Consider the following 24787-nt stretch of genomic DNA (forward strand, 5'->3'; position numbering starts at 1 on the left):
CCTTCCTGTGTGACCTCTAGAAGTCTGTTTCCTAATCTCTAAAAATGAAAGAAATTGACACTTTCATTTCTGAGGTCCTTATATGATTCTCAAATCCTTTGAAATATATCTTACTAAAATCTGAGGTACTTGTCAGAATTTGGTTTTTTTGGTTACAAATTCTAAAATGTATTTACTCATTTTCCCCCTAAGGTTCACATTATTTCTGTTTCAACAATGAGTTCTTTTTAATATTTATCCTAGAAAGAAATATCAAAAAGTAAAGTAGGTCACCTTGGAAGAATTGTGTTTTTGATTAAAGTTCTTCAAGTAGGAGCTAGGTAACTTTAGGCAACCCATTATTGGAAATATAGAGATAATTGTTGTTCAGGTATATGACACTTTAGAGACCATCTATCTAAGCTTTATACTCTGTATTTTATATACTATATGATCACACTTAAGTCATAAGATTCAAGATTGAGAAATAGAACCATGCTCATTATGTCTAATTCCCTTATTTTGTAAATGAAGAAATTGACTCCAAGAGATTAGCTAATTTGTTGAGTTCACAAAGATAGTTCCTTGACTCCAAGTGTTTGTTCTGTCAAGCCACATTTTCTGAATAATAATTTGTAGCTTTGTCCATTTTTAAATAAATGATAATATCATTGACGTGTCAAGAATTTATCAGATTCTCTTCATTTTACTTGAAGACTGCCAGTTAGCAGGAAGATGGTGCAGCCTGTTTCAATTTTGCCACTCTTTTAAAAAGTTTTCTTTGATTTTTACCCCAAAGGGACTATTCTGTAGCTTTCTGCTTCCTACCTCAACCGTATTAGACTAATCAATATGCCTCTACATCAAATACTTTCTAACAATTTAGTATCTCTCCCCCACTCCAAATATTCTTTTCACCTTGGCTAATTATCTATATTTCTTTCCCCATATCATAATAGCAAAATCTCTAGGTCTCTCATTTTTTTGAAGTTTGTTTAACACATACATTGGGGGCATCCTCCATTGAGGAATTTGTAAGGGACTAAGCCAGCTTTTATAGGTAGTGTTTTAGAGTGGATCACATCTTCACCATCATGCAACTGATTAAATTTATTTGGCATAGGAAAATGTTTTGGTCTCTTTAAGGCTTTATTTCAAAAACAATAAGTATTTCATTGTTTCAGTATTTCAGTATGTGCAAGGTTTTAGAAAAAAATATGTTAAGCTAATTTTATAATTATATAAAAAGAAAGCATAAAACAGAGAGATGTAGGCATATCAAAGTGTATTTGCTATGGTGATGGAGGGGATCTATTACTGAGCTTAGCTTTTGCAGTGGGATCCCTTAGGAATAATGAGGTATTTCATATGTTCCTGTTTGCCGATTTTTTTTGATTCCATCAAGCCCTAAATTCTATAAGAGATCCATGACTTCAAAAAAAAATGGTAAAGATAAAAATGTCTCTACCTAGATTGTTATATGCATAACATATAAACAACTTTTACATTATTCATCTTTGCAGAGCAGGCAGTATGGATCAACAGTGAGTTGGGCTTGGAGGAAACTATACTGTATTGCTTTCAGGAAGAAGAAAAAAAACTCCTTTAATGACCCAAAACTTTCCCCTGAAACAAAGGTCCATATCATTAGTACCAGTATTCTACTATTTATGTTTATTTTTTAACTCTGAATCTTGGAGCACAACAATCTCCAAAGAATTAATAAACATGGGTGGCCAGAGCCAAGATGGCAGAGGAAAAGTAGAAAGTTATCCAAGCTCTCCCAGTTTCTATCGATAAATTTAAACCATGCCTTAACATAAATTCTAAAGCATGTGAACCCACAAAAGGATGGGGTGAAACACTTTTCCAGCCCAGGATAACTTTAGGATTAAGGAAAAGTCTGTCTTACTTGGATGAAAGGGAAGCAGAAGCAGCATACGGACAAGCCTGCAGGGAGTTCCTTATCCCTGCACAGTTTAGCTGAGGCCCCACAGCTCCTGCACATCAGACTATTCATCAGGCTTTGCAGGTAAGAAGGCCCCTGTCAGCAGACTGGCTTAGGGCAGATGACCTCAGCATAAGTAAGCTACCAGCCTCGGAGACTCTGGCACAGGAAGACAGTGACACGGCCCCTGCTATGAAAAGCTTGAGGCAGCGAGGCCCCCATCCTCATCCCAACTCTAACCCCAGAAGCAGAACTCAATTTTATAAGTCACTAAATAAATGGGGGTAAGCAAAAGCAAAAACCATAGAAAGCTACCATGGTGTCAGGAAAAATCAAAACACAAATTTAGAAGAGGATAACAATGTCAAAATGCATACATGTGAAGCCACAAAGAGAAATATAAATTGGTGTCATGTCCAAAAAGTCTTTCTGGAAGGGCTCGAAAAGGGTCTTAAAAATCAAACAAGAAAAGTAAAAGAAAAATTAAGAAATGAGAGTTAAGCAAGAGAATCATGAAAAGAGTCAACAATTTAGTAAAGAAAGCACAAAAAAATGAAAAAAAATTATCAAGAATCAAACAAAATAAAAAAAAAAAACTGGGGGGGAAAAAAAACTAATCTGGAAACAGATCCAGGAGAATATAATTTAAGAATTATAGAACTATCTGAAATCCATGATCAAAAATAATTTTTGGACAGTGTCTTTCAAGAAATTATCAAAGAATATTGCTATGACCGAATGCAGTTTGAAACATACTATTGTTTGTTTTTTCTTCCATTTTTATTTACTTTTGGTCTGTTTCTTGTTTCACAGCATGATTAATAGGGAAATCTGTTTTGCAGATTATCCATATATAACCTATATCAAATTGCTTACCCTCTTGGGAAGAGGGGAGAAGGAAAGGAAGCAGGAAGAAAATTTGGAAGTCAGAATGTTAAAAATAAATATTAAAAATTAGAAAAAAAGTATTATTTAGAAAAATATAAAAGAACAAAGAATTAAATATGAATATATATGAGAAAGGGTATGGTCTCTGGGAGCAAGCCTCAAATATGAAAAGGCAAATTCATAGAAGAGGCAGAACTAAGAGTTACTATCCCAGATGTATAACAGAAAAATAAAAGAATATGGTAAGGTCATGTAAATACCCTAATACTTTACTGGGAATCTCATGGTTTCAGAAGAAAGAAAGATCTCTAGATTACTATTGCAAGAACCTCTTATAGCTAACTCATGACAAGAAAAAGATAAGAGCACTAGAGGAAAGCTAACCATGAAAGGGTAGCAATCTGTACTGTTAGGGGAAGACATTCAAATTAGAGTTTTGCAAAATTGCATTGGTTTGCTCAGTTGTATATGAGTTATATTCCCACTAAATTGATATCTCACTAAATGTCAAGTGTAGTTATATACACACATAGAAAATTAGTAAATAATTACTAAATGAATGAAATCTCATTTGTTTTGGTGGAAGGTAATAATTACTTGTTTCTTTTTCAAAAGCTGGTTACCAACATGTTCCTACTTTTACTTCAAAAGAAGTGAGGGAGAATAAAATCTGGATGTGCTAGGATGTAGTATTGTGATGTAAGGATTAAAAAGTAAGCCAATCATCTTGTTCACAGGGGAAGAGGAGGTATTGCCCCCCGACCAGCAGGTGTACCAAGAGGAGCACCAGCTCCCAGAGGAGTCCCTCCTACTCGGGGTCCAGTCAGCCGTGGTAGAGGACTTCTTACTCCCAGAGCACGAGGAGTTCCCCCAACAGGATACCGGCCTCCTCCCCCACCACCAACACAAGAAACATATGGTGAATATGTAAGTAATATATTTCATGTGACAAATTTCATAAGCCACTAGAAATTGAGTTCTTATAAAATTCAGCCAAAAAGAATATGTTTTTATTGTTTCTCCTCATCTTTCCTTTAGAATATTGTTTTTAAAGGATTATTACTTTTGTTTTAGAAATTAGAGAATGTTCTATACACAAAGAGAAGAGCATAGCGCAAGTGTTTAGTTTTCTGTGTTACAAAAAAAAATTCCTTATGAAAATATATTATCAGTAATTTTTCTCATTATTCATAAGGAAACAAATCATTTGAAATTTAGTAATTTGTTAGTATAGTTAAAAGAGTTATTTTACCTAGATGGAAATGGAAGGAAAGATAATAATATCAGTGGGTTTGCATTCTTATAAAATTAATATACAAACCTAGTTAATTATAAATGAGAAAAGAAAGTAGTATTGAATGAATCATTCATATTATGGAATAAGAACTGTTAGAAACAAAAGTAAAGCAGTAACAATAAGGTAAAATAATACGTCTTGCAAGTCTTCATAATAACTTGCCTTAATTTGTATAACAACATTAAGAAATAAAAGTTAATAGACTTAGTGTGACTCATAACAATCTACAAGATAAGCTGAGCAAGTAGCTTTATTCCCATTTTATAGATGAAGGAATTAAATCTCAGGAAAGTAAGATGACTTATTAAAGATTATACAGCTAGTCAATACTGATGTGATCATTTGAACAAAGATCTTCTGAATCCAAATTCATTGTTCTTTTTGCTATGCCATGCTTCTTTCATTTCTTTCTAAAACTTATATAAATGGCTTACAAGTGTTTACACTTGTACTACAAACACTTTACAAGTGTTTATACTTCATTGCCATATTTCTTCATCTGGGGTTCATTTTGGGGATTGAGTCTTCTGCTTCCATTCTTCTATTCTGTTTACTTATTTCCAAGAGAGGTTCTTTTCCTAAAGAAAAGAGATTTTTAGAAAAGTAAAATTCATCTCAATGAAAAGATGAATGACATGAAGAAAGATATTAAAGTAAATTGCATGAGTGCTAGTGTGGTCTAGAACTCTATGAAAAGGACCTTTATTATTACATGGTCTCTTTTGGTAATCTCATGTGTCTGTGGTCGCAGTTATAATCTTTTACCAAATGATTTCCCAATCTATATACCAAGCCCTAATATCTCCCCGACGTCCAGTTCAACATTTAAATTCCTGCTGCATCCTTTATCTGGACATCCTTTTATATCTCAGACTCAAAATCTTCCCCCACTAAATCTGCCTTTTCTTCTACTATTCAATTCTTGAAGGCATCATTGTCATCATAATCTCAGTTAATCAAAATCTCAGTCATCTAACCCTTACCTTTCCTTAACTCACCCCCATCCAAACCATTGCCAGATTCTGTTTATATTATCACGGTTATGATCTCGTATAGTGGCCCCCTTTTTATTTAACAACACTGCCCCTATCTCAATTCAGCTTCCCTTTATTTTTAACTTAAACCATTGTAATTGTTTCCTAATTAATCTTCCTGTTTACAGTGTCTGCCTAATTCAATTCATCCTTGATACAGCTGTCAAAATGATTCTTATAGTGTAGGTATCCAACCATGTTCCTTTCTTGCTCAAAAACCTTCAGTAAGTACCTTCTTTGTATAATATACAAAGCAGATTTTTTGTCCTGTCACTTTAATACTCTCCATATGTCTAGCTCTCTTAACCTGCCTTTGCAGGCACTGCCTCTCCCTGGCCCCCTCTAATTATCCCCCAGTTGCAGCACTTCTACAACCAAGGGAAACTGTGCTGCTATCTATTCTCCAATCTGGTGGATCATCTGCCAATAGATATTGACTTAGTAAGTAGCATTTATGTAGTGCTTTGTAAAATTGGCAATGGGTGTTAAATGTCATCTCATTTGCTATTCATTTTTGCCTTCTGCATAAGTTGCTATTATCTCTGTTTTACAAATGAGCAAAGGTACAGAGAGTTTATATAAATAGCTTACCCAGATTCATCCACTATGTATCTGAGGAAAAAGTTGAAATCAGTCCTGTGCTCTTATCCATTGCACCATTTAATTATATAGTGCAGGTATACAATGGTATGTTTACAATACACTAGCTTTTACATTGTTGTTTATCTTTAAATGCTTCTCTGACTTAAGATCCAGCTCAAGTGTTGTGTAAGAAGTACTGCCTTCTCTCTTACCATATGACTACTCTACAACCAAAAATGTTCCCTCATCAAATATTTTGAGAGCACTTTGATCTGAATTTACTTTAATTGTATTAGGAGAATAATAAAGCTTATCTTGCCAAACTTTTCTATAAAATTAGCTTATAAGATATTTTATCAGATGTTTTTTCCAGTCTAGCAACCTTGTCAAAAAAGCTGTCAGAATCTTAAGAGCTAGTTCTTTCCTTTTTTATATAAAATTCCATTAGAGATAGCTAATAGTATATAGTTTTATATAGTATATAGTATATAATAATATATAAATTTTATTTTTTTTTTAAAAATTAACTATATTGAACTTGATTGTGAAAAATTTTTTTTAATTGTATGTAATTAAAATTGTTTATCTTCTTTGATTTCCATTGTATGGTCTGTAAATTCTTTCTCCAATTTATAGATCTGAAAGATAATTTTTCCTTGTTCCTCTTAAATTGTTGACATTGTGACCTGTTCAGTCTGTCATATATCCATTTAGAGCTTAACTTGGAATAAAAAAAATGAGGTATTTATCTAAGTGTAATTTCTTCTCTACTACTGTTCAGTTTTCCCATAATTTTATTTTAGTGATAATTATTTCTTCCAGTAGCTGGGTTCTTTGAGTATATGGAATACTAAGCTACTAGGTTTATTTGTTTCTTCAACATTGGGTACCTAATTTGTTCCTCTGATCAGTCCATCTCTGCATTAATTATTTCCCCTAGGATTCCTGACTCTTTTTTGCCTCCAGATGAATTTCATGATTATTTTTCTTCTAGCTCTGTAAAATAATTCATTGGTAACTTGTTTGGTAATTTGATTGGTGTGGTACTGATTAAGCTATTTAATTTATGCAGAATTATAATTATATCATATTAACTTATTTTACCCATGAGCAATGAATTTTTCCAATTTATATTTCTGTAAACTATGTTTTAGTTGTATTTATATAATAAGTGTTTTGAAAATGTTTGTGATATGTTTGTGTGTGATATACACATTCATATTTATATACACATGTGTTATATATACATATGTGTATATAAAATGATTCATTTATTAGAAAAAAGCCATTCTCCAATTTTTGAAAAGGTTCAAAAGATATGAATAGGCCATTTTTGAAAGAAGAAATCCAATCTATAATAAAGCATATGAAGAAGTGCTACAAACAGCTAGCAATTATAAAAATACAAATTAAAACAAATCTGATTTTCCATCTCAGACCCATTAGATGACAGAGAGAGATTTTGGAAGGGCAGCAAACTAAAAATGAGCTTACATTTTCATGAAGAAGACATGTATATAATTAAATATATACAGGATACCAAAGAATTCCTGTGTTCTGTTTTTGATCCTTGAAGTTATAGGGAGTTTATTGTGTAGGGAGTGGTATGTTCAGAGGCTATGTTGAAGAGAAGAACACAATTAATAGTCATAATGATTATGATGGGGGGGGAAACTCAGTCATAACTTGAAAGTGTTTAGCAAAATAGATTAGAATGCAGAATGCAATAATATACTTTTTATAAGAGATACACTTGAAACATCACAAATCGACACAAAATTTAAATGAAGACTTAGAACAGCATTTATTATGCTTTAGGCAGACTCATATACACAGGTCACAGGCCATGATGTCACCTAAAGCTACATTAAAAATAGATATTGTTAAAAGAGATGAAAACAATATTATACTTAAAGACATTATAAACAATGAAATGTCAATACATCTCTCACACCCGCATGCACATGTGTGCGCGCGCACACACACACACACATATACCCAAAATATGGTATGGCATACCAATGGAAAATAATCAAATTGCAGGAAGAAATGACTAAAATTTTAATAATTGGATAATACAATATTTGCCCTCTCCAGAGCAAAACAGCTATCAAAGAGATAAACTGTCTGAAGTATCTGAATAATATTTTTGCAAAACCGTGTATGTGTATAATAGATGTAAAATGATTACTGACTGGTAATAAAAAGTAATGTATATATTTTAAAGTTTTGCTTGTATAAAGTATAAATACTTTATACAAGTATACTACATACTAGGTTATGAAAACCTCATAAATATAAGAGAGAATCCTTTATTAGCAATAACACAATGTAAATATATTTGTTAATGGACATTTTGATAAACAGATTCAAAGTTAATTAGAAACTAAATAATCCTAAATAGCTAATATTTGCAGCTATGTCATAATTAATGCAAATTCAAGGAATGCCAAATTTGATTAAATGAAAATTATAAAATGATACTAGGTTACATTAAAGGTGGGCCAAAATTCAATAGTTGCCTGTAATCTGGTCAAAGGCTTTAACATGTAATTATGTCATGAGTTTTCACTTGCTTTTCTTTTTTTTTTTTTTTTAATTAAAACTTTTTATTTTCAAAACATAAGCATGGATAATATTTCAACATTAACCTTTGCAAACCTTGTGTTCCAATTTCCCCCTCTTTCCACCATTCCCTCCCTTAGAATGTCAAGTCATCGAATATATGTTAAACATGGTGGAAATATATGTTAAATCCAATATATACATACATATTTATACAATTAATCTTCTTGCACAAGAAAATCAAATCAAACAGAAACAAAAAGGGAAAGATAATAAAATGTAAGCAAACAACAGCAAAAAGAGTGAAGATGCAATATTGTGATCAACACTTGGTTCCCACAGTCCTCTCTCTGGGTGTAGATGGCTTTCTTCATCATAAGATTATTGGAACTAGCCTGAACTATCTCATTGTTGAAGAGAGCCATGTCCATCAGAATTGATCTTTGTATAATCTTGTTGTCTACTTTCAAGTTCAATAATCTGGACCACATTTGTCAGCTTGGTTTCACTCAGCTGAAATTTGGTTGTGATGTCTATTGAGCTCTCTCATAAAAGAGCTTTCTGCCTTTCAGAACTGCTGGATTTCTCATTGTCCATAAGTGTGCACACCTTCCATGTATATCAATAGAGAAATTTTTGTATACATATTTTTGTGTTTCAACTGTAGGGTTGAACCTGCTGTTGTAACCAGGCCAGGGTTAACTAGTGAAGCAAGTAGTTTTTAGGACACCTTTTCTAGCCCCTTTCTCACTCCAAGAAGATATATGTCCTTAAGAATGCTAATCATATACCTAGGGGGCTGAAAAGATGATCCTAAGACCTGGGCTGCTCATATACTAGATTGTAACTGTAGCTTCCAGTTTATCTGTATTTGCTGCTTCATAACTAACCCACTGCCATAGGACTTTGAGGCAGGCAAAATAGTAACATATAAAATAATAGATAATAAATTAGCTAAATATTAAAATAAGAAAATGATAAAATTGTAGAATTCTTGAATAATTCTCTGTTCTGTCTATATAGGCATATTAATGGTTGTTGATGTTTGTCCAAATTCAGAATAATAAAACAAAATTAAAACCTGAAAAAATAAAAAGACCAGTGTTCATTAGTGACCCTATGTCTTGATAAGAAGTCATTTCAGACTATCCTCATTTGATTTGACAGTATTATTTTAAATTTTAATCAATATTTTTTTTTATTTCTTGTATCACCAGTTATTACAATTACACCTTCACTTGTCCCTCCACAAAAGCCATCTTATGTGACAAATAGTAATTTTTGGAGAGGAAGAAAAATCAGTATACTTGATCAATACATTGAAAAAGTTTAAATGTTTAAAAATTTGTGCAATGTATAATACTTGTGGACTTCCCATCTTCCCAAAGGGTAATTTGAGGATGTCCTCTCATTCAAGTCTTAATTGATTTTTATATTTGTGCTATATCTTATTTTGATTTTGGCAGAGGGAAGAGGGGACCACAATTGTTCTTTCTTTTCATGTTGTTGTGTTTATAGTATTTTTTTTTCCTCTGCTTATTTCACTGCATCAATTTATATAAACTTTTCCATATTCCTCTATTCATCTTGCACATTATTCTTAGCAGACACTCATATTCATTATATTCATGTACCATAATTTAACTATTCCCAAATTACTGTTTACAATTCTTAGTTAAAAAAAAAAAGTAGTAAATATTTTTGAACATATAAGGACACTTGGAGCATAAACTCAGTAATGGAGTTTCTGGTTCAAAGGGTATGGACATTTTAATTACATTTTTTTATATTTCCTGATATTTTTTCCAAAATGGCTGCACATTTCACAGCTTCACTAAGGATATGTTAGTGTGTGTATCCTTGAACAACCTTCCCAACACTTGACATTTTTTTGTAATTTTTGCTATTTTGCAGATATTAGATGAAACCATAATGTTTAGATTTGGGTTTTTCTTATTATTGGTGATTTGGAGCCTTGTTTCTTGCAGTTCTTTTGAGAACTATTTATATCTTTTGACTATTCATCTACTAGGCAATTGGGAGAGAGAATAGAGTATATGTACTTTGAATGTCAAGCCTTATAAAAATTTGGTACAAAATTGTGGAGATTTTCCATATTTGACCACTTCCTTTCTTATGCTGGTTGTATTAATTTTGTCTGTGCAGAAGTTTTTTAATTTCTAGTAATCAAATATAGTTTGTTAATTGCGTCTATCACTTAGTTAAGAATATATCTTTAACTCATAGCAGTGAAAGATATCTGATCTGTTTCTTGTCTAATTTTCTACATTATGATATTTAATACCAAGATTGCTATAATATATTTAGAAAATATTATAGAATAAGGTATAAGTTTGAATTTGTGTGTAATTGCTGCCCAATTGCTTTTGTTTTATTAAAAAAAGTTTATTTTGTTTTTTAGTAATTTATGCTTTCCATTTTATGAAACACTAGATTGGTGAGTTCTGTTGTATTTGCATCTCCCTACTCTAATATGTTTCATGGATCCTATTTCTATTTTTTAACCAATACCCGGTTATTTTTATGACTACAATATTGTCATGTAGTTTGAGGTTTAGAAGTGCCATTTCCTTTTGATCTCTACTTCTTTTCATATTTTTAAAATGATGTTTTTACTATTTGACAGAATTATTTAAAATTTTCCATTGGTTATTTGAATGGTATAGCATTAAAAATGGAAGTTAATTTTGATAGTGTTTGGTAGTGCCATTTTCATTTTATTGGCACAGCCTAGCTATGAGCACTGAATATTACCCCAGTTATTTAAATTATTATGTAGTTACTTTAAGGAATATTTTGAATGTAAAACATCTTTTTAGGAGGCTTTGAGAGGGTGAGCTCAGTACATGATGCATTTTATAGTTATTTGAAATGAGTTTTTCCCCTGTCTTTTAATGCTTCCTCATTTTTGTTAAAATTATAAATTAATTTTTTTTTATTTTTGAGTATTTTGTAGCCTGCAACTTAGTTCAAAACATTTCCTCAGTATCTTTGCAAATTCCTTAAGGATTTTCCAAGAAAACAATATTATAAGTCAACAAGAATGCTTTTATCTCCTTTTTACATATCTTTGTTCCTTTAATTTCTTTGTTTCCTTTTATTGCTATTGCTGTTATTTTCAAAACTATCATCAAATACTATTAGGGAGAGTATGCATCCAAGTTTCATTCTTAAATTATTGGAAAAGGTTTTAGTGTTCTGCCCATTTCATATTATGGCTGCTGTTTGTTTTTAAAAGATGCTTTTTTTTGAGGGTTGGAGCCAAGATGGCAGGTCTATCTAAGCTTTTTCTTGCCCTTAGACTACTACTTTTATGAAACAGCCTCGTAATTATTGCTTTACTGTCAAAACTCAAGAATATTGGGAGTGTAACACATTACCAACAAAAGATAATCCCAAAATTCACCAGAAAAGGTCTGTTTTTACTTGCAGGTGGGGAAAATTAGACCAGGTGCAGACCTCAGGCAGGCAGTGAGAGCACAGAAGGCAGCCAATGATGAATATACCAGAAAAGGGTCTGGTGTGGTCTCAGTCAGCAGAAAATTTGTGGGGAGAGCTTTACCCAGTGTGAGTTACTTTGCTCTGGCAGCAAGCAAGTAGATCAGCAGAGAAGCTATAAACACAGGGGATAAAGACTCTAACCCCAAAACACTGGGGTCTCTCAGGACCTGGCCACACACACCCAATACCAGGAGGGACTCAACAGTATCTCAGTACACAACCACTCACAAGCACAGCTATTGCTGTCCCATGCTACTTCACTACTACTACCTGTTGTCTGTAGAGGAAGCTTGGTAATACTACACTGCCCTAAAAGCAGACTGCAGGCGTTTGTTGTTGTTGTTTTGTTTTGTTTTTGTCAAAATGAGTAAAATTTAAAGCGAGCTCTAACTATAGATAGCTTCTATATGGATAGAGAGAAAACTTCAAACCTGGAGGAGACTAAAAACAGACTGTCTCTAGATGAAACCCCAAAGGGGAATATGATGTGGTCCCCACCACATAAGGATGTCATAGAAGAAATTTAAAAGGCTCTTACAAAAGAGCTAGAAGAAAAATGGGAAAAGAAAAGGGAAGCTTGGCAAGAGGGTCTGGATAAGTCATCCCACTAATTTAAAGATAGAGTGGATTAAGAAATCAACTCAACTCCCTGAAAAACAAACTTAGTGAATTGGAAAAAGAAAATAGCTCTCTAAAAAATAAAATTGGCTAAATGGAAAAAATTCCATAAAACAAAACAACTCTTTTAAAAACTCAATTGGATGATTACAAAAAGAAATAAAAAAGAAAATGAAGAAAATAATTCGTTAAATTGAAGAAATTGAATTGAATTGAAGAATTGAAGAAATGGAAATGAATGACTCAAGGAGACACCAAGAATCAATCAAGCAAAACCAAAAAAATGAAAAAATAGAAAAAATGTTAAAAACGTACTTGGGAAAAGAATAGGATTGTTGAATATTTTGTAACCTGGAAAATAGATCTAGAAGATATAATCTGAGTATTATTAGACTTCCTGAAAATCATGATGAATAAAAGAGCTTAGACACTATTTTTTTCAGGACATCATTAAAGAGAATTGCCCAGATGTTATAGAAACAGAAAGCAAAATAGATAATGAAAGAATTCATCAATCATCTATTGAAAGAGATCCCAAAAACAAAACTCCAAATAATATTGTGACTAAATTCCAGAACTATCAGATAAAGGAAAAAAAATACTACAAGCAGCTAGGAAAAAAACAATTCAGATACAAAGGAGCCACAATAAGGATTACTCAGGATCTAGCAGTGTCCACATTAAAGGATTGAAGTGCCTGAAATCTGATATTCCAAAAGGCTAAGGAATTTGATATGCAGCCAAGAATAACTTACCCAGCCAAAACAAGCATTTTTTCCAGGGAAGAATATGGACATTCAATGAAATAGATTAATTACCTTTATTTCTGACAAAAAAAAAAAAAAAAAAAAAAAACACACAGAACTAAACAAAATGTATAGGATTCACGAGAAACATCAAAAGGTAAAAAGAAATATTGGGAACTATCTTTCTGTTATGAGTGTACATAAAGAATACATGTATAATTTGGTTTAACTCTTATAAAAAAGGTTAGAGGTGGAAAGAAAATTGTACCAGATAAAGGGAAAAGTGGAGGGTACTACATCTTACAAAGAGGCAAAGAAAACCTATTATATCTGAGGGAAAGAAGGGAGGGAGATGAACATAGTATGTATCTTACTCTCATCAGAATTGGCTCAACGAGAAAAATAGACATATTTGATTTATAGAGAAACTCATCTCATTGAACAGTGGGACGGGAAAAGTGAAAAGGAAATGAATAAGCTAAATAGAAGGAAATACAGAAATTGTAATGAAAAGGTTTAAGAAAAGGGGAGGGACTCTAAGGTAGGGGAAGGGATCCTAAAGAAGGAGGGCTGCATGAAGTAAGTGGTTCTCATAAGTCTAATATTGGGAGGGGAGCAAGGGGGAAAGAAAAGAGAAAAGCATAATCTGGGGTTAACAAGATGGCAGGAAATACAGAATTAGTAATTTTAACTATAAATGTGAATGGGAAAAACACCCCCATAAAGTGGAGGCGGATAGCAGACTGGATTAAAAGTCAGAATCCTAAAATATTCCGTTTACTGAAAATACACTTGAAGAAGGGTGATACATGCATAGTAACGGTAAAAGGCTGGAGCAGAATCTACAATGCTTCAGGTGAAGTCAAAAAAGCAGGGGTAGCCGTTCTGATCTCAAATCAAGCAAAAGCAAAAATTGATCTAATTAAAAGAGATGAAGAAGGGCACTATATCTTGCTGAAGGGTAGCATAGATAATAAAGCAATATAAATATTAAACATATATGGACCAAGTGGTATAGCATCTAAATTCTTAAAAGAGAAGAGAGCTGCAAGAAGAAAAAGACAGCAAAACTATAATAGTGGGAGATCTCAACCTTGCACTCTCAGAATTAGATAAATCATACCACAAAATAAATAAGAAAGAAGTTAAAGAGGTAAATAGAATACTAGAAAAATTAGATATGATAGATCTTTGGAGAAAACTAAATGGAGACAGGAGTATACTTTCTTTTTGGCAGCTCATGGAACCTATACAAAAATTGACTATATAGTAGGACATAAAAACCTCAAATTCAAATGCAAAAAAGCAGAAATAGTAAACGAATCCTTTTCAGATCACAATGCAATAAAAATTACACTCAATAAAAAGCCAGAGGAAAATATATCAAAAAGTAATTGGAAACTAAATAATGAGATTAGAATGGGCAAAACAGCAAATTATAGACACAATTAATAATTTCACCCAAGAAAATGACAATAGTGAGACATCATACCAAAATGTGTGGGATGCAGCCAAAGCGGGAATAAGAGGAAATTTTATATCTCTAGAGGCCTACTTGGATAAAATAGAGAAAGAGAAGGTTAATGAACTGGGCTTGCAACTAAAAATGCTAGAAAAGGAACAAATTAAAAACCACTAGTCAAACACTAAACTTGAAATTCTAAAAAAAAAAAAAAAAAGAAAAAGGAGAGATTAATAAAATTGAATGTAAAATAGCTATTGAATTAATAAATAAAACTAAGAGTTGGTTCTATGAAAAAACCAAAAAAATAGATAAACCCTTGGTAAATTTGATTAGAAAAAGGAAAATCAAATTTTTAGTCTTAAAAATGAAAAGGGAGAACTGCCACCAATGAAGAGGAAATTAGAACAATGATCAGGAGTTGCTTTGCCCAACTTTATGCCAATAAATTTGATAACCTAAGTGAAATGGATGACTACCTTCAAAAATATAAGCTGCCCAGATTAACAGAGGAGGAAGTAAATTGCTGGAATAGTCCCATTTTAGAAAAAGAAACGGAACAAGCTATTAACCAACTCCCTAAGAAAAAATCCCCAGGACCAGATGGATTTACATGTTAATTCTACCAAACATTTAAAGCACAATTAACTCCAATACTATATAAATTATTTGAAAAAATAGGGATTGAAGGAGTCCTACCAAACTCCTTTTATAACACAGACATAGTACTGATACCTAAATAGGATGAAAACAGGAAGAAAATTATAGACCAGTCTCCCTATGAACATTGATGCAAAAATCTTAAATAAAATACTAGCATAAAGATTACAGAAAATCATCTCCAGAATAATACACCATGACCAAGTAGGATTTATAACCAGGAATGCAGGATTGGTTCAATATTAGGAAAACTATTAGCATAATTGACTATATCAATTACCAAATTAACATCTCAATGGATGCAGAAAAAGCATTTGATAAAATCCAATACCGAATCTTATTAAAAACATTAGAGAGTACAGAAATAATGGACTTTTCCTTAAAATAATCAGTAGCATCTATTTAAAACCATCAGTAAGCATCATATGTAATGGTGATAAATTGGAACCATTCTCAATAAAATCAGAAGTGAAACTAGTTTTCTCATTATTACCATTATTATTCAATATTGTGTTAGAAATGCTAGTTTCTGCAATAAGAAATGAAAAAGAGATTAAAGGAATTAGATTAGGTAATGAGAAAACCAAATTATAATTCTTTGCAGATATGATGGTATACTTAGAAAATCCCAGAGATTCTACTAAAAAGCTATTAGAAATAATCCACAACTTTAGCAAAGCAGCAGGATACAAAATAAATCCACATAAATTCTCAGCATTTTTATACATCACCAACAAAATCCAAAAGCAAGAGCTATAAAGAGAAATTCCATTTAAAATAACTATTGATGGTATAAAATATTTGGGAATCTATCTGCCAAGGAAAGTCAGGAACTATATGAGCAAAACTACAAAAGACTTTCCACACAAATAAAGTCAAATCTAACCAATTGGAAAAATATTAAATGCTCTTGGATGGGTTGAACAAATATAAGAAAGATGTCAATAATACTCAAGCTAATCTATTTATTTAGTGCTATACCAATCAGACTCCCAAGACCTAGAAAAAATAACAAAATTCATATGGAAGAATAAAAGATCAAGACTTTCAAGGGAACTAATGAAAAAGAAATCAAATGAAGGTGGCCTAGCTGTACCTGATCTAAAACTATATTATAAAGCAGCAGTCACCAAAACCATTTGATATTGGCTAAAAATAGACTGGTTGATCAGTGGAGTAGGTTAGGTTCACAGGACAAAATATTCGATAACTATAGCAATCTAGTGTTTGACACCCAAAGAACCCAACTTTTGGGATAAAAATTCACTATTTGACAAAATTTTCTGGGAAAACTGGAAATTAATATGGCAGAAATTAGGCATGGACCCACACTTAACACTGTACACCAAGATAAGATTAAAATGGGTTGATGATTTAGGCATAAAGAATGAGATTATGAATAAATTAAAAGAACATAGGATAGTTTACTTCTCAGAGTTGTGGAGGAGGAAGGAATTTGTGACCAAAGAAGAGATAGAGGTCATTATTGATCACAAAATAGAAAATTTTTTTATATCTAGTTAAAAAGCTTTTGTATAAAAAAAACTAATGCAAACAAGATTAGAAGAGAAGTAATGAACTGGGAAAACATTTTTATAATTAAAGGTTCTGATAAAGGCCTCATTTCCAAAATATATAGAGAATGGACTCTAATTTACAAGAAATTAAGCCATTCTCCAACTGATAGTCAAAAGAATATGAACAAATAATTTTCAGATGAAATTTAAACTATTTCTACTCATATGAAATGGTGTTCCAAATCACTGTTTATCAGAGAAATGCTAATTAAGACAACTCTGAGATACCATTACCTGCCTGTCAAATTGGCAAAGATGACAGGAAAAGATAATGACACATATTAGAGGGGATGCAGGAAAACTGGAACATTGATGCATTGTTGGTGGAATTGTGAATACATCCAGCCATTCTGGAGAACAATTTGGAACTATGCTCAAAAAGTTATCAAACTGTGCATTCCTTTTGACCCAGCAGTGTTTCTACTGGGTTTATATCCCAAAGAGATCTTAAAGGAAGGAAAGGGACCTATATGTGCAAAAATGTTTGTGGCAGCCCTGTTTGTAATGGCTAGAAACTGGAAATTGAATGGATGCTCATTACCCAGAGAATGGCTGGGTAAATCGTAGTATATGAATGTTATGGAATATTATTGTTCTGTAAGAAATGACCAACAGGATGATTTCAGAGAGGCCTGGAGAGACTTACATGAACTGATGCTGAGTGAAATAAGCAGAACCAGGAGATCATTATACATTTCAACAACAATAGTATATGAGGATCAATTCTGATAGAAGTGGTTATCTTTGGCATTGAGAGGATCCAAGTGATCAGTGATGAACAGAATCAGCTACACCCAGAGAAAGAACACTGAGAAATGAATGTGGACTGCTTGCATTTTTGTTTTTCTTCCCAGGTTATTTTTACTTTTCTAAATCCGATTTTTCTTATGCAACGAGAACTATATAAATATATACACATATATTGTATTTAAGTTGTACCTGCCATCTAGGGGAGAGGTGGAGGGAAGGAAAGAGAAAAGTTGAAACAGAAGTGATTGCAAGGGTCAGTGTTGAAAAATTTCCCATGCATATGTTCTGTCAATAAAAAGGTATAATTAAAAAAAAGGGACAGGTTGAAAAGAGAGAGAGAATAGAATAAACAAGTTATATACAATTAGCAAAAGTAATTATTGAAATAATTTTGAAGCAAGTTTCTCTGATGAAGGCTTCATTTCTCAAATGTATAAGAAGATGAGTCAATTATACATACATACATACATACATACATATATATGTATATAGATAAATAGATATAAAACCCTTCTCCAATTAACAAATGATCAAAAGATATGATCTATGCCCAAAGGTTTATAAAATCATGCATCTCCCTTGACCTAACAATACTACTACTAGGTATCCAAAAAAAAGATTAAAAAATTCTATAGGTATAAAAATATTTTTATAGCATCCCTTCTTAGTGCAATATAATGGAATTGAGGGTCTGTTCATCAATTGGGGAATGACTAAATAAATTGTTCTATGTGATTTAAAAAAAAAAAGAAGATGCTTTTTTTCCCTAATAAAATGGTTCCTCAGTGGCTATACTTTGTAGTATTTTTAGCACAAAAGTCTTATACTTTTCCAAAGAATTTTTGTGCATTTTTTGAGACAGTCATGCGGTCTGAATTGTTTTGGTTATGTTGTTTGTTGAAATATACTTGCATTCCTTGTATACGTCTCATTTGGTCAGAATGAATGATTTCTTGAATAAACTGCTACAATCTGATTAATAGGCAATTTTAAAAATTTCTTGATTCAAATTGGTGGCATTGAAAGGACATTGGATATATGTTCAAAAGATCTAATTTCAAATCATGGCTTCTCTTTAATTTTGAAATAAGTTCAGTCTTTAGGCCTCATGTTTCTCATCTGTAAAATGGTTAAACTGATAGTCACATTATCTGCTTTAGCAGGTGACTGAGAAAACCACTTTGCTATCGGTAAAACCATTATCTAAATATGACTTAGCTTTATTTCTTTTGTCAATAATAATGATGGATATAAGATCATATAAGATCCATCATTATACCAGTACTACAAGTGATTGCTTGTGACACATATTATCAGTTGAATTATTGTTTTAAAAGCCAGATACCTGAATTTCGAAAAAAGTTTAATTCTTAAATATGCCCCACATAGCTAAAGTGAGTATATGCTTTTGGCCTCATGTTTTATTTGAATTATGAGCTATTGGGATATCATGGAAAGAATCCTTAATTAAGGGTAAGAAAAACTTTTTTCCTCTTGCCTACATAAGTGATCTTGAGGAAGTTATTTCATATATCTGGGACCCCAGTGTACTTATTTGTATGATTTTCCACTTTTCTTCCAAAAGCAATTCCTGTGAATCCCTAGCTTTATCAGCAACAAATAAAAACAAATAAGTATATGGCACCAAATTTGGAGTTGGAGGACCTAGGTTTGACCCCAGTTCTCCTACAGTGGTTAGAGAGCCTGGAAGTCAGGAAGATTCATTTTCTCAAAGTCAAATCTGGCCTCAGACACTTACTAGCTGTGTCACCCTGGGCAAGTCACTTGACCCTGTTTGTCTGTTTCCTCATCTGTAAAATGAGTTGAAGAAAGAAATGGAAAAGTGCTCCAATGTCTCTAACAAGAAAACATCAAACGGGGTCACAAAGAGTCAAGCATGATTAAAATGATTCAAAAAGAACAACTTATATTGCTCTTTATGTAACTTTTGACAAGTTTATTTTACTGGACCTTAGTTTGCTCACCTATAAAATGAGCATATTAGACTAAATGATGACTCATGTTCCTCCCCACTCTGACTTCTTATTCATCCTGATTATATCTTCCCCTCTTTACTATATGTTGTGTTCAAATCTTCACAAAAATTCTTTTATGTTAGGCTTCACAAAAGACAGAAAGTGACTTGAGTCAAATGTTATTTTAATAATTATCTTACTTAATTGTAAAATATGAAAAGTAGCTGTTTATTAATTCATATAGCTAGTGACAATGAAGATGGTTTTTAGTGGGAAAGGTTATGGCCCAACAACTACTTTTTGAAAGATAGAAGTTTCACAAATGAGCCCAACCAGACCAATGATACTTAAGATACAGTAGGTCTTTCTGTGTGTGATGTTATATGACCCTAGAGTAAAGTGCTTAATTTCAGGGTGAGGAGGAAGGAACCAATTAAAAGAGTTGGAAGGGAAGAAGAGAGCAAGGGGCACAATCAGAATTACAGTCACCAAGAGATAAAATACTACTAAGTTTCTAGAGGGACAAAATACATCAACAACTTCATACAAGTTAATCCAGTAGAGTCTGGGCTTTGGGCGAGATCATCTTGATGCCATAACAAGAGAAAGAAAAATAATGTTAGTGTCTGCTGCCAAGTTCAGCCCTCAGATGATGGCACTGTCTGCAGCTCATCAAGTTATTTCATTCTGAGTTTAACCTATACAACAGGGCAACTTTACAGTATGGTAAGAGAGCCCAGAGTTTGATAGAAAGGGGGGGTAGGGTATCTGATTTAGATACATTTGATTACTTTTCTACCATTGATGTCACAGATAAGAAAGTGTCAGAAAGAGCATTCCTAGGGTTCAGCAAGAAAGGTTGTATAAGGCAGCAAAGCAGTTTTTTACTAGGCAAGAGACAAAGGGGCATTTGGAGCAAATGCAGGCTGTCACAAGAAAGACTAATCCCTAGCCTTCTTAACCCCCCAACTCCCACAAAATACTAGAGCCTTTTTGGCCTACTACCACAAAAAATGAAATTTTAAATGTCTGTGATAATTGTTAAGTGTAAATTGTGCTTAAAGTAATTTTGAAGCCATCCCCCTTTTGTGTTTTCCATTATTCTGTGAAAACTACAACATACCTGAAGATGTAATTATATGCTTTTTTGAGGTTTCAATGTAGCTAGGGGTTTATACAAGAGTTCTACTGATGGTAGATTTTCCCAGTGCAATAACGATTGGCATGATATTTGACAATTAACTAATCTCTAAACTGTTGCAATTGGATTGTTTTCCATAGTGGGAAATTTAATTAAGATAGTGCAGAGTCTGGGAAAAATGTTTGTGAAAATGTGTTTTAAATGTGCATTTAGGGACCCCTTTTTATTGTAAATAAAAAGATAGTTCCACAATTCCTTATCTAATGCAGGTATATGGATTGATTACAAATTATTTTAAATATTTAATATGAGTCACAGAAGGAATTCACTTCCATAATTTTTTAAGCTCAACAAAATGTGTCCTATTATAATGAAAATCCCAAATTTTAGCTTTGGTTCCTACTTTTTCATTTTTACAAAATAGTTTTGAGCCCACCAATTTTACTTTCACATCCTAAGTATATTATGGTATTTTGTTAGTAGTGTTTTAATATCCCATATATCTTGCATTAGAAATTAAAATGCAATTCATATTATAACACTTTTATATTTCCAGAGAACATCTAGCGCAGCATACCTCCTTGTTTTTATTTCTTTAGATCTGCGATTTCATTGATATAAGGTGCTCCCTTTGGAGGAACTTACTCTACCAATGCTTTCTTTGCAGTTTTTATTCTTGGGGAGTTTCCTGGGAAACTGAAAGGTCAAGTCACCTGCCCACAGTCATAAAATAGTATGTGGCAAAGGTAGCATGTGAGCTCATGTAGAGGTGGGCTGAAAATTCGCTGCCACAGATGCTGCTCTTTGCCATTAAGTAAGGAAACAAGCATAATAGACTTCAGAGCCTAAGGAAAAAGCTTCTTGATTCCTGTGTGGCTGAGGCCAGTACAGTCCAGGCCTTTCCCTACTGGGAAACTTCATTTCCACCAGCTATCATCTTGCATTTCATAACCATACTTTGTTTCTATCTAGTGAATAGTGCTTTGGGTTAAATAGGTATTGTTTGAGGGGAAAAAAGGAGTAGATGATTGCCAATCTTTCTTTACTACATCTTAAAGTAGTATTGGTGAAATGAGAGTTTTGTTTATAGGTCAACATATACAAGAATAATTGGTTTTCTTGAGAATTATTTTTTAAAAGCTAAATGTGTTGGGATATATTCTATTCAGCAATGTGGTGATCATATTTAATAATTTATGTAAAATTCTTTGTTAATATTAAAGTACTATGTAAATGCTAAATATTATCATTTTATAGTAAAAATTATTTTTATATGTTTCCTATACACTTAGTAAAGGAAGTTTAATTAAATGAAACACCCTGAAGTTCACAGAAGACAAAAAATCCAAGAAAAGAGTCAGTAGTAAAAATTCATATCTTCAAATGTCAGTGGCATAAATGTCCAGAGTTTAAGCAACAAACAAGAGGAATCAGAAGGGGGTCCTAATATATGGAACACAAACTTGATGTCATAGGTATCACAGATACTTGATGAAATGAAATCTATGACTTTAGATGGATATGCCATATTCAAAAGAAATTGAGTCAGAAAATTTTGGGAAAGAGTGGGGTGGTCTTTGCTGTTTTTCTTTTTTTTCATATTTGTGTCCTCAGCATTTAGCACAGTGCGTGGCACTAAGTATTGATTGATCAGATGAACAAAAAAGAATATAATCAGAATTATTACACGTATAACAAAGATTTATGATATCAGCTGAATCCTTTATGGTTGGTCCGATGGGGGAAAATTCAGTCAGGCTAGGTACATTTCTGAATGGGGGAAAAGAATGAGGCAAATGTCCATCTCAATTACACTTGTAGTTTTGGCTGTCCCTCATGTTGCCTTCATACACAGATGTTTCCCCTTCCATGTTAATTATTCTTTTTCTGTAGCTGATCATAGTCATTCATTATTCCATTTTTCCTTTTGTCTTAAAAGCTTTAATTCCTGTTTTTTGTCTTCATCACTACTTCCAGTTCCTTATCTTTTACAGACCAGTCCTACACTGGCTGTGGTTCTCACTTTCTTATCTTAGTCACTGAGAATTACTTCATCTCTATATACTGTTTTGACTCTTGTCTTCTTCACTATTTTGATCTTTTGGTTATCACAACTTGATGGTCCTCAACCCTACCATACATATGTTGTCAAATGAAGCTAGAGAAAAACAAGAGAACCACACTGATTGGATACACTATATATTGGTCTTACATAAGCTCATCTGCATTTGCTCATTACAGCAAAACAGTGCTTTTGGTACCTTTGAAATCATTTTCCTGTCCTATTCACACAGGTGATTATCCAGAACTTTCTTTTCTCAAATCCTTCAGTACATCCTTTCCCCAGTGCTCTGTCAGCAGAGAATTTTGCTTCAGATTTATCAAGAGCTATCTTTTCTTCACCCTTCCTCACTATCTTCTCCTTCACTCCTATCTCATATAAAAAGGGGCTCTCCTTGTCAAAGAAAGCTTTGTTATATGCACCCTTGAGCCTATCCCTTTCCTTCTCTTGTAGATTGTCCTCCCTTATCAAACCACAGTCTCTAATAATCCTCAAACTCCCTGTGTGATGGTTCCTTTTCCTTTTGCCTACAAAGATATTTATATCTTCCTAGCCTTTAACAAAAACAACCTCACTCGATCTGACCATCTATTGTCCTATGTCTTTTCTTTTCTTCTTGTCTAAATGCTTTGGAAAGATCATCTATAATAAGTGCTCCCAATTCATTTTCTCCTCAAACTCAGTTCTAAACCCTTTGCAATCTGAAACTGTACTCTCAAAAATTGTCAGAGATCTCTAATGGTCTTTTTTTCATCTTTATCCTGTCCTTGACTCTGTTGATCACTCTAGTTTTCTGGATACTCTTGTCTTTCTAGGTTTACTCTTAACACTGTTGTATGCTAGTTTTCCTTCTTTTCAGTTTCCTTTGCTGGATGAATCTTCATCAGTGTCATGCACATTAACCATGAATATCCTTAAAAGGTCTATCTTAAGCCTTCTTTTTTGTCTCAGTATTATCTCTTATCTGCCTTACCAGCTCTCACTGGTGTAATCATTGCCTACATGCAAATGATTTTTGGGTCTATTTAACCAGCCCTAATCTCTCTTCAGGGCAATAGTTTTACTTTACCAGGTGCCTTTTGGTCTTTGGAATTAAATGGCTCCTGGGTATTTTAAACTCATTGTGTCCCAAACAGAACTAATTGATTTTGGGGGGGCCTCCTCAAATACTTTCCTCTTCCCAACTTTCTAATTATTTCAAAGTTACTATCATACTCTGGGGTAACTCCCACCGCATTAATGTGGTCCTTAGCTTCTGTCTCTCAAATACCACGCATATCCAGTCTTATGTTGAGTTTTGTGATGTCTGCCTTCTCTTTTTATAAACATCCCCTTCTCTTTTCTTACACATGTGCCACCTATATGCAGGCCCTTACCATCTCAGACCTGGGCTAATTCAGTTTAGTTTCTTCCCATTCCATTTCCCATTATATAACTAAAAGTGATTGTTTTGAAGTATGTAGTCTTACAATCAACACTACTTACTACTTAATAAACTACTATTCTACATTACCTCCAGTATTAAATATAAAATTATCTGACGATGGAAAATGTCCTCTTACCACCTCCTGTCCTTCAGAATTAACCTTAAAATTCTGAAAAGAGATGTAGCTCTTAGTTCCCAAACTGCCACTGAGAGAGGATGGTTTGAGAAGTAGCTCTAGTTACATGTGCTAGATTTCAGAGTACTGTGCTTTCCATAAGTAACTAAGAAATATTTTACATAATAATAAATTTCAGTACAGTGATTAATTTGGGAATAATGTGGTGAAAGTTGGTATCATTTATGTTCTATGAAAGTAACATCATATGGAAAAATATTGTTTTCCAAGCATAACATAGGTATAAATTCATCCTAAAGCAAAACTTATTGAGGGGTCATCATAAAATAAAATCTTGGAAAAAGCTGATTTCCACTTCTAAAAAAGTTAAATAGGAAGAAGTCAGATATCCAGTGAGCAAAATAATCTGCAAATTCTA

The 24787-nt window shown here is 32.9% G+C and overlaps 1 protein-coding gene across 4 annotated transcripts in view; it reads left to right on the top strand.

Moving 5' to 3' along the window:
• The window catches only part of KHDRBS3 (KH RNA binding domain containing, signal transduction associated 3), a 260581-nt gene that overhangs the window by 177481 nt on the left and 58313 nt on the right, over positions 1 to 24787 (top strand). For all 4 annotated transcript variants that reach the window (XR_004231106.1, XR_004231107.1, XM_031947233.1 and 1 more), the window contains exon 6: positions 3553 to 3742. Coding sequence is in view for 2 of the 4 variants with exons in the window: in XM_031947233.1 (XP_031803093.1) it covers positions 3553 to 3742 (190 nt within the window). In the remaining 2 variants the exon portion in view is untranslated. The remainder of the gene's footprint in view (positions 1 to 3552; positions 3743 to 24787) is intronic.

The sequence above is a fragment of the Sarcophilus harrisii genome, chromosome 1 (assembly GCF_902635505.1).
Source record: "Sarcophilus harrisii chromosome 1, mSarHar1.11, whole genome shotgun sequence".
Lineage (NCBI taxonomy): Eukaryota > Metazoa > Chordata > Mammalia > Dasyuromorphia > Dasyuridae > Sarcophilus > Sarcophilus harrisii.